The sequence below is a fragment of the Opisthorchis viverrini genome (assembly GCF_000715545.1).
Source record: "Opisthorchis viverrini unplaced genomic scaffold opera_v5_7, whole genome shotgun sequence".
NCBI lineage: Eukaryota > Metazoa > Platyhelminthes > Trematoda > Opisthorchiida > Opisthorchiidae > Opisthorchis > Opisthorchis viverrini.
Genome location: NW_008751663.1, coordinates 4,427,656 through 4,438,837, shown reverse-complemented (window position 1 = coordinate 4,438,837; position 11,182 = coordinate 4,427,656). Strand labels below are relative to the sequence as shown.

The 11,182-nt window shown below is 46.5% G+C and overlaps 1 protein-coding gene across 1 annotated transcript in view; it reads left to right on the top strand.

Moving 5' to 3' along the window:
- Positions 1–1,237: 1,237 nt before the first annotated feature.
- Positions 1,238–11,182, top strand: part of T265_00763 (hypothetical protein) — a gene marked incomplete at both ends in the record, with an annotated part of 19,850 nt that continues 9,905 nt past the window's right edge. Inside the window, 9 exons of the mRNA XM_009164612.1 lie at positions 1,238–1,335; positions 5,595–5,913; positions 5,946–6,148; positions 6,852–7,143; positions 9,331–9,444; positions 9,484–9,537; positions 9,573–9,690; positions 9,727–9,862; positions 9,901–10,062. Of these exons, the coding sequence (XP_009162876.1) occupies positions 1,238–1,335; positions 5,595–5,913; positions 5,946–6,148; positions 6,852–7,143; positions 9,331–9,444; positions 9,484–9,537; positions 9,573–9,690; positions 9,727–9,862; positions 9,901–10,062 (1,496 nt within the window). The remainder of the gene's footprint in view (positions 1,336–5,594; positions 5,914–5,945; positions 6,149–6,851; positions 7,144–9,330; positions 9,445–9,483; positions 9,538–9,572; positions 9,691–9,726; positions 9,863–9,900; positions 10,063–11,182) is intronic.

Sequence of the window (11,182 nt, the reverse complement as noted above, 5' to 3'; positions counted from 1 at the left end):
CTTGCCTCCTCCACCAGTTCAAATCGGTATACGGTGTTCGGGTCGCCCTATGTATTATCGCCTTGCTCCCATCCAACCTATACCCTGCACCAGACTTCCCTGCAGCAGTGCAACCAGTGAGTCTGCTTAGTTTCGGATTAAACCAAATTTGTGAGACAAAGCTCGCCATGTGCTCTCAATTCGAATTATTCCATCTCCATCTCCACTTATGCCCGTTGTGACCCCGGCCATTTGCCTAACCGCCCAAGGGCATCCTTGGCCAGCAGTGGTTTTCAGCTTTAGTTCATGCAAGCTGGCGATGTCTTTGAACTAGTCGGACCTCATATCCATTGTTCCCAACAAGTTGAGAACGGAAGCAATCATTAAAATTTCACTGGATATTCCCCAGTGTTCATGACATTGTCCCATTTTCGTGCAATCCGCACCCCCACAAACCCCTCAGTCATGCCTCCTTCTGACCGTAAATCTATGGCCATGCCAGGCGGTATGCCACCCACAAGTTGGGAATAAAATCATTAATTATTAGTAACAATAACGTTCATTCAAACCCCAGGCGTTGGACCGAGTCTCTTCTTCCCAGCAGTCTTCGTTTTTCCTCGAGTCAACCGGAAGATTGCGAGTTTCCCGAGCAACACTCTTACGGTTGCCACTTTGCCCACCCCGTATTGCTAAGTATTTTTGAAGCTACAACTGCCTCTCGGATGGAATCATTGCTCATCGAGTCAGGTAAACATTTTGCATCGGCGCTGACCAAAGTCGTTCAACAAACGCTTGGAGCCACTTTGCCCACCCCGTATTGCTAAGTATTTTTGAAGCTACAACTGCCTCTCGGATGGAATCATTGCTCATCGAGTCAGGTAAACATTTTGCATCGGCGCTGACCAAAGTCGTTCAACACAACGCTTGGACTCAACATGTCGTAGCAGCTACCAAATATCGCCAAGGCCGGTTGACATCCTCGAAGGATTTGGTCATCATAAACGAAATGGAACTCACGGATCGGACGTAATTGCAAGCTCTAATTAGCCTTAGTAACATCCATGTACTGACGTTCGATCTCACCTGCCAGTGGGCCCGAAAATCCGAACCCCAAAAGTGGCTTCCGAAGTTCTTTTGTGCAAACTTTTCAGAAATTCTCAGATTCTTTGATGAATTTAAATTTCGACCAACTTCAGTGTAAGAGTTATAAAGGATCATTATCCGAATAATTACTTAGGCTGACGCGACGTTCGCATCAATGAAACAAACGCGCAGTCGGATGAACCTGGAGCTACCCAAAAAATTCAGTGTATTCTGCAGAACGCGTCCTGACTTTTTTCTGAACCATAATTACGGGTAAAACAAAGCAGCTGGCACTTCAAAAAGAGGGGAAATAATGTGAGTGGAAAATCCACAAATATGCGAGACGGAGAACGTCTTCGGACATTATGCTGGATGCGACACAGGAGAGGAACTTTTAGGAGCAGTGCGTAGATCCCTTGCAAGGAACCCGCACAGTCAACTTAACAGATAAATGTGAATCAATTTTGGTAGGTTCTTTCAGGGATAGAGGAAGTCTTTTCCAGTGACTCAAGTTTTCAGCAGCCTTTAGGTTTCAGGGTACAAAGGTCAGGGTTTTTATTGAACCCAGCGGTAGTGGGCAGAGCTCTAAATGACGACCCAGCATAGAACCTGGCGCAGTCAAATTTGGTATATCTGAAACGCGCCACCTGCGCCACTTGTGGATCTTACTAACACCTATCCCCCCTGGGGCTGTTTGAGCGCATCCGACTGTAAAACAGCCAGATGTGGCGATTGCTCGAATTAGTTTAACATAAATAGTTACTTTTGACGAGGCGTCACTTGGAGCATATTTTTGAGGCAATGATAAGAAACTTGAAAAGCACAAAAATTCATAATTAATTTTGTACATGTAAAATTAGCTGGCATTTAGCAGTCCGCAATACGACGACTCATGCACTGTGGTGAAAGAAACATGAAGACCACAGCGCTTCCATCAAGAGGTGTTTTGAATACCCGTTAGGAACTGTCAGCTGAGGCATGAGCGGCAGGCAACAGCGCAGCGGGATGAAGGGTTCAGCCAACGAGATATGCTTATTAAGCATATTGCTATAATTATGTCTCGCAGAGTATATCCAGCCTAACCCACGCATATTTTTTAAACCAATCAAAAGGACAGATTCGTTTGCTTGTATTTCTTGGTAATGCTGGGCACAAGAAAATCGGGGCGGATTCAAGCCATCCACAGAAAATCAGCAATGTTGCCATTTGGGGAAATCGGGAGATAATGTTCAGGCTAAGAACCACCGGCGGGTGGTTTGGTGACCCGGCCAGTTTTCAAGTAACGCTTGAGCTCCCTTTTGATGTCTGCCAATGTGAACCTTGTCGTCTGCATGTTTTAGGTCACTCGGAGAGCTTTGCAAACCGAGTACCAGCACCCCCATGATTATCAAACCCCATCATCACCTCATCAGTAGCAAATCAAAGAAAAGTTGGATAGAATGAGTAAATATTAATTAAAGAGAAGGTGCATCCAACCACGCGTGGGACATCAAAAAACTGGGGAGGATATGTAGTTATCCTTGTAATGTCTTCTGGTCCTTTCCTAGCACGTACGACGAGGGCGTTTGCTGAGTCTCCACTAAATGACACGCAGACCCACGTTTTATCATATCATTATATCAGAGGGGGCAGCCCAGCGCTCATTGCTTTCCGGCGTGTACATCCATTTGGGGGCCTCATCACATCATAGCATGCATTCCCAACATCTAGAGATCGCATTTCTAATTTTGTAAAGGATACTTTCTATCGAGATTTCAGGCTCGGTCGTCAAGCAAGAATCATTAGTATTTCGATATGAATGCTCAGTTCTTAGCTCTTTCAAATCACGTTTTATTGGTCGCTTCGTATTCGGTGCTCGTCACAAAGACAATGGAGAGCGACCCCCCAATTGTGTGCTGATCATCTATTGTTTCCTGCCAGCACAAACGTTCGCATCGCGCAGCCTGAGGGCTATTAACTGCGAATCAACCGTGGACCCGGTTGGCTTGAGTGGTAATCAGCTAACAGCGGTTTCCTCTGGGGCATATAACTGGGTCCCGATCACGCCATGGTGGGTGCATGCCTGAGGGATTTTATACCCTCAGCCCCCACAAGAAACCAAGAGCCCGCCAATCAACCGTCTTCGAAGAACTAACATAGCTCGAAATTGCCAATCCTAGGTGGCCCAAAAATTATTTACAGGGAAGTGTGGCGTTTTAACTTCCATTATAACTACGTATTTCATCAATCGATAATCGTTTTTTTGCTTGAATACGAAAAACTACAAAAACGCGCACTGGTACAATTTCATATAATACAAGCGTGGTTACGTGCTTCGACTCCCTCTTCTGATTTCGCTCGCGCTTGCAGCGGTCATTCGCGAGTCTCATGTACTAACTCTGGTACCAAAACATTTCAGACCTTTTCGGAATCTATTATATGTGGGAACTGTTCAGAAAAAGACCAGTGGACCAACATAATTGGATTATTGTTTATTCGCTGACCTGGGCCAACGACGAACTATTTTAAAGAGAACAATTGTTAGTGAGTCAGTTCCAACTGATCTCTTTATTTTTGTATACCTAACCTAGCGTCATTATTTTTATTTCTTTGCCACACACTCCTGGTAAACTAACTTACTGAGTAGCCAGACCACTACAGAAGCAACAATATACTGGCAGCGAGAGCGCTGATGGAAGATGGCAAAACGTAAAAGGAATTGTGCTAGCGGCGTTTAGTGCCATTCGTCGGATTACTCAGCTGCACTCAAATGACCACTTTAGGAAATAAAGCAAGAAACGTGGGAAGTTACGACGACCAGGTGGTCTGTATACAGCAGTTAACAGTGCGGGGAATTCCAGCGTAGTAACGCTATCTTTCTCAAAAAAGATCTGGATCTGAACCTCCAAAGCTAGCGTCCCATTGGAAAACAACCACCAAAGGTGCACAATGCTTATTAACCCCAAGAACGTGGCCATACACACTTAAGCGGCGCGTCGTACATAAAGTGCGTGCCACGACAACAACCCGGAAATCCTGATGCCTTCTGAATGCGTCACTGGCAATCGTTATTCGGCGAATACTGGGGCGTGATTGTTGTGTCCGGACTTTCGACCAATCAGAGCTCACCTTGAAGCCAGACTTTTGGTTAATCCCTGGCGGGATAGGCATCCCGGCCATAACAGAGCCTAACTGAGCGCGGTAAATCGGACTGTGTAGTATACAGTGTCAGTCGGTCTGCTTGATCTATGAGTGCTGATGTGCAACTTTGCTTACTGGGCTTCGGTTCATGACCTTCCTTCCTGTCTTCTACCCAAAGAACTCGTTGTGAGCCTCTACATTCGGAGAGTCGATCCCCTGGTGCTTCCATAGGTTGCATACTGCACCTGTGGAATAGTGCCCCTTTGTAACTGACCCAACAAAGTTTATTAGTGTGAGATTATACGGAGCGAAAATGCTTGCAGAATCGAGCTGATGCTATTACCACAACCTCGGAAACGATAACTTAATTTATCGTTAGTTCGTCACATACAAATCGGACCTGCGCGATAAATACCTCATTTTCGACTGTCTAGTTATACATATTCGCTGAATGGCTCTTTAGGTATCACTGATTTGTGTCAACAACCCCACCACATGCATGTAGAGACCGTGTAAGTCGCCGGGGATTTTACTTCAAAAAGCGTTACACCTTACGCAGAGACGGAGAGCGACTGGAGCAAATACTTAAAAACGCTGTTGCAGTGCATATAAACCAAATTAAGGTTTTATTTATTATTAAAATCCTACGGAGCCTTTCATGAACCCCTCATAGGAGAATCGAAAAGTTGTGGTAATGGTGGAGACATTGTCAAACATGGCCCGACTGCGCTCCCAGTGTCGCAAATGCACCCAAGTTATTGCCTTCACTGCATAGTTCCTCTTCCACTCCCCCAAATGAAAAGTCTACTGACAACCCTTTATTTACACATAAGTTGTATCACCCTCCGCCTTCAATACGCATGTACCTACCATACCTCCCGGTGAACGAAATTGTGACAGACAGAACCACTACGACAATTATGCGGTTCTCGCAGGTTATGATGTTGATAATTGTGTCGGAATGGTGTGTCAATACCTACAATAACACTGCCTTTAACTTGGAACACCCAAACATTGAGACCCACCGATATACAGCTTTGAAACTGCAGTTGTCGCAGGTTAGCCAGTGTGATTCAACTCTTTGAGACGGCATCAGACACACCTCCATCAGAGTCATTACCAAGCAACGTGCAATTGTGTATCTCTTTGGATCGCAGATATCATGTTCAGAGATTGCGCGTTCCGTTGGAGACACGCCTTACCGTCGTTTGATGGTCTGTGTGCTTCCGTGATCCATTGAGCTATACGTTCAACACCAACAGTCTCTCGTACCAAGTTGCTTAGTGGTCAGAGGTCTGACCAACACAGTCTCCTGGCCTTCCAGGTTAGGGGTTCGAACACGTGTGGCCACTTGTTCCATAAAATTGTTGTGCGCTTGCATTTCCCGCTTAACACCGCTGCATTGCGATCAGGCTTTTGAGCCAAAGGCCTTGGCAGAGGATCCTAATCCTCCTCCTACCTAGATCTGGGCGCTCTTGCGGTATTCCGGCCCGCTTACCGCTGCGTACGACAACTAACAATGCTCTCGTGCTACATCGGCCGTCACGTGGATTCACCATCCGGGTCCCCTTTGATGCATACAAAAAATTGTTCAGCTATAGCGCCCTTTCGGTGCCTAGTTGTCATGCTACCCGAAGGTCGCGCGAGGGCTGGGATACTGCCAGGTTGCCCAAGCCTAGACAGGGGAAATCGAGAGGCAGAGGTGGGGTTCGAACCACGGGCCTTCGGTCAGTAAATTCGCCAGCTCGCCCCCTCCCGTTCAGGTGCAGCTTCTGTGTCTTACGTCAGCAACAGCCCTAAACACTTCGAATTACACTTTCAAACACCAACCGCCGGCTTATTTGGTTTCCTTTAACGTTCCCACACGGAAGCAAGCATTGCAACAAGTAGCTTTTACTCATACACTGGATTCCGTCTGCATAACATATGCTGTCTGCCAGAAACAAGGATACGGATCGCAAGTACTGTAACTGAACTGACTGTCCTCACGAGCGACATTTTGAATGTTGGGGCCATCTAGCCTTCGTCTCTTGATTTCCTCCTTCAACAAAGGTGGAAGAAGATTGCATCCTTTCTGGTCATCAGTTTTTGTAGACCTCACTATACACTCTCACATGACCCGAATTATGGGGATGAAATGACCTGATTCTTTTCACGAATTCCTGACATCCTCCGTTGGGCAAATGTAGTAGGAAACAGTGACTGGTAGGCAGGACCAAACGCACCTTTAACACCTGGTGGCGTGAGGATTACGCTGTACCCGGTCAACGTCTCGTTCGATGCAGTCGTAAGGCGACGGTAAATCAGTGATGCTGGAAACCTTGTTACAACGGGGGTCGAACGGGGACCCTGGTGTGTAATACATCCACCGCGGGCACTATTACTAACTCACGCCACTTGTCCGGGGCGGTCTCTTTCTCCAAGATAGACACGATACGAAAGACAGGCATTGGATGAGGAGTTTACCTGCGTACTTGAACGAAGCTGGTGGCAGGTCGTTGGAACGAAGGTCACGATGACGAGGAAGAATACACACTCGAGCACTTCCGAAGTTGAAAGGAGCTTAATGTTGACCGTCCAGGCATCCGGTGAAGGTCAACAGCCCGGATTAAAAGTAGCAGGTATCCAAATGAGTGTTGACCTGAAGTATTCTACCCAACTGTCCAAAGCTATTTTGCTGGACATTACGGAACTGTTTTGGTCTTTGATGATGTCAATGACAAAAGGCTTCTGTGCACCTATCGAACGAAACAAATGGAATTCCCGGTGGACGTTTCCAACATTTTCGTTTCTTCCATTTCCGGGTTTTCGGGTCCACTAAACTTCTCACCCTGTACGAACGCCCAGTTTTACCATGGTCAGGTGACGCATCGAGTTGGGTTGTGGTTGCGAATAGAAAATATCTGTCGCCCGATCTTCAGCAAAGCCACGGTCTTACCAGAGATCCAGCGCTTGGGTGAGGTTGGTGGGGTTTCAACACTTAGATGGGGAGAATGACAACGTGGTCTGTATCGGTACGTGGCTGGTTCCGCCGTTTCGGAAATCATTGCTGCAAGGGAACAGTCTGCGATAAGAACACACGCGCAACAGGAGCCCTACATTGTCCGTACTTGTGTCCAACCCAGCGCGACCACCCAATGGGTCCCCAGAAGTGCTTAGCCATTCATGTCACCAGCAGTCGAGTGATATATGAGTTTCTACATCGTTACAAAAGAACATCCAGAGCGTCATAGGAACTGCCTTCGGGGGACTCAGGGCTATATTCCGTTGGAACGTTGGACACAGTAAACAACTTTCAATAGACCTCACTTTATCGGGATTCTTCCATAGACTGCCAAACTAACCGTGCAAAGGCTACTATCAACGGGTATCTAATTAAGCAGAGACGCTTCCTCACGATTGCCCAGGCCAATATCCACACAGATGTATCCAACTGCATCGGTCTCCACGTCACCAGAGATTGCGCAGCCGGACACGGGAAGAGAGCGAGTGGGCAGTCACTACTTGCAACCTGTATCCTCGTTTCTGACAGGCAGCATATATCAGTGTAGACGAAATACGGCATACGAGCAAGAGCCGCTTCTTGTACCGCTTGCTTCGTTGTGTGAGGTTTAGAGACAGACTTCCGGGTATCTAGGGTTGTTAGTGAAGACTGACATACAGAAGCTGCAACTGAGTGTCGCGAACAGCGAACAGAGCTGTCGGTCCTAGTCCTGGGAACTGCAGAGAGCATTCATAATGGTATTCAAATGGTGGGGTAGAATCGAAGAGGAAATGTGTGAATGTCAGGAGGGGGCGTCAGCATGCTGGTTTCTAGGCGTTCAGTCCTCCCATTCTTTCTTGGTGGGACACACTACCCGTAAGCCTACCGAAAACACTGATAGCCTAAGACCGGTTTCGCCGTTCTAGGGGATTACTAGGTAGACGCGGTCCTCCAGTTCCCGTTAACCAAGGTTTACGCAATTGGCGGGATCCAGTGACTTGCAAATTGACTTGGTGTTAACGGAAACCCAAGTTAATCGTTTATGGCACTCTTTAAATGAATATGCTTCCCAAAGGCCTGGTGTTTCAGTCTGTGATATAGACCCCATCTAGTTAGATGTGTCAGTGAGGTGTATTTAATAAATACTGGCAATATTTTACTGAAAAGGTTAATTCGCAAGTCAGTGAGTAGCAGAGGTTTATGTCCTTATACAAGAAATCAACAGTCTGACCGTTGCCTTGGGGCGTGAGAATGACTTAATAGGATGGCACGGTGACTAAAGCTTGAATACCTCGTTCGTGATTCTTTTGTGGCAGCAGGCGTTATTGTGCCCGGATTGGGCTCTCGCTCAACCGGCGTGTGCAGTCTCCAGAACAGACTTTTTATAATCAGTCACCTATTGATGGTAGGCAGCGTCGCCGTCTCGGGAAATGCCAACGTGGTGGATGCCTGGAACGAGAGTCCTACTTACCTAACATTCACATCAATGAGGGTATTACGACCCTACATTCATAACATCTTGACTACTTGCTGTTTACGTTTGACCCTTCTAGAGTGGTTCAACCCTATGGAACCAAGTTACAGGCAGAACCATTGTCGCACCCAAGCCCGACCAATATGTCAAAGTATCAAATTTGGGTTCGGCGAAGAGAAGCAGAACGGATTTCTGTAATTTTTGCAGTTCTTTTGTCCGCGATTCTGTCACTCACCCAGATCAGTAAATCTGTCCACCATATTTGGTGGTTCTGAAGCCGTGACTGTCTTTGGAAATGCACTCATCTGGTCTTGCAACAGTACTGGGCAATCTGAGGAGGCAATCAGCCTACCGATTCGCGTGCCGTAATTCCACCTGTTTGATTGCGGCACGAGCCATTGTCTATACCACCATAATAGGTTTGTGTGTGGGATGAAGGGTTTGAATTATTTTCACATCTAACACGAAGGTAGCCATGCACCAACGGCACCAACGTGATTCGTTCTACATCCAAGTCCGATGAAATCAGTGCGAGATCAATGTTGTGAGCTTGGTCAGTACTTACTCTCGTGGACAATTCAACTTCCTCTATTTATATAAAACTCCTCATCGATATCGCCACTCAGCGAAGAAGTTCGATAGGCACCGATGCTGAATCATCAGATAACTTTCGATCTTTGATGCGTTTCAGGTTTGTCCATACATTCTGCAGGGTGTACCACGAGCAGACCGTATATCTAACACTAACGCAATGTGTAATGATATCGAGGTCCCTATCGAGGTGCTTACTTCAACTGTCAAAACGGTAAATTCAACTTACAACCCTACCTAAATACTTCTCTAGCTACGTCGTGAGGATAGTAGCCGTACGGCACTCCTTCAACAGGCTTTCTATAACGTATGCGCCGCCCTTAATTAAATTTATCCTATTAGGTGGAAGCTGAATACCCAGGTTTTTCGACCTACTTCACCTCGGGGCTCTTACATCGCCTCGGGTTCTTTGATGATGCTAGTACAGCAGAATCAGTGCTACGACTGTGCGTTCTAGAGGGTGAGTTCCTCTTGTGGTTACTCTCCGCTCTTGCAGAACCCACAACTCATCAGGTTCCCATCCCATACCACAGTTTGAGGTGCTTTCTTACCAATGCCCTTTCGCTGAGGAGCACGCTAGTTCGAATACCTGAGACGATAAAGGAACGCCAAGCGTTTATCGTCATAATCAGGTATACAGCCACAAAATTAAAGTGTGTCTATCATCTAGAGATGTGGCTACCACGCTGCGAAAGTTCCTTGATTCGAGCTCTGTTATATTTTCCGTGCTTGAAGAAGTCCAACGGAGTGCGCTCAAAGAACTTTTCAGGGAACTCATGGTTCTCTGTCGTGAATTCAGCAGTCATTTGAAGATTTACTTTACTACCGAAGAGTGAGTCTTCCGTTTTTATTGTGTTGGTTAAATAATGTGACTTCAAAGATTAAAAGCTAATTAAGCCGACTGTTCCGGTGCTGGCAGTTTATAGTGATTCTGTTAAATAATCGTTTTTCCTATCCTTCTCACCCGTATATTCGAACTCAGTAATTCCTAAATGGTCCACAGTCGGAAAGCCACGAAATAGGGAACAAATTGTCGGGGATAGCTGACCTCACTTCTATCCGGTAGTATATGTGCCATGGAAAATGGCGTGTTCCTAGAGAATTTTAGTTCTGCTGAGCACCAATTGTAGCCTACTTGGTCAAAATCTGTCCGCGGGAGAGTTCAGCCTTCCTCCTTTCGTGGCACGCTTGATAATTTCTGGATCTATATAGTGCTCCGATGACCTGATGTAGATTAAATCTGCGGACCATTTGTGTGTGATCAAAAGTTGTCCGGCAGGTCCAACGCGGCCCTAATGCCCCCTATCCGACCGGGTAAGCTGAGTCTGTTGGTAGCTGTTTCGTGCAGCGGTTGCACAAATGACACTTCCACACTAAACGCAATGGTGAACTATGTAGCGCGTGATTTGCATGTAAATACGATTACACGATTGTTGACGATTAACTAAGCCCACTTATGTCATTAGAAAGGCGGAAGGCAAATAATTTTTTGCTCCCAGGCACAGTATACGCATGACGGCGATTAAGGTATCAAAACGGTATTCTATTGAACACGTTGGTCAGTTCTGGCTCAGTGTCGTTCAGTGCGGTGTCGCCTTTTGATGGATGTTGGATATACAATTTCTCCTTCAGGGTTGTGAGGCTCATGGTTGTACCTCACAACCATAATGAACCAGGGTAATATCCTGCAACTGAGTTCCTCTTCCGTGCAATCATATATCCGTAGGTTTATGTTCTCACCAAGTTTTGTTTCTATTTCCAATACGTGAAATCGTATTGGCGACCCACGATTCTAGTATTCCTGGATTTCCGAGGCACATTCGACTCGGTTGATCGGTCTGTTCTTCTTGAGACGCTTGCCCACCAAGGAATGCCCCGGAAGTTTGTAAACATAATACGTTCTTTGTATTCTCAGACTTCCGGACGTGTGAGAGTGTACGGAGAGCTCTCCA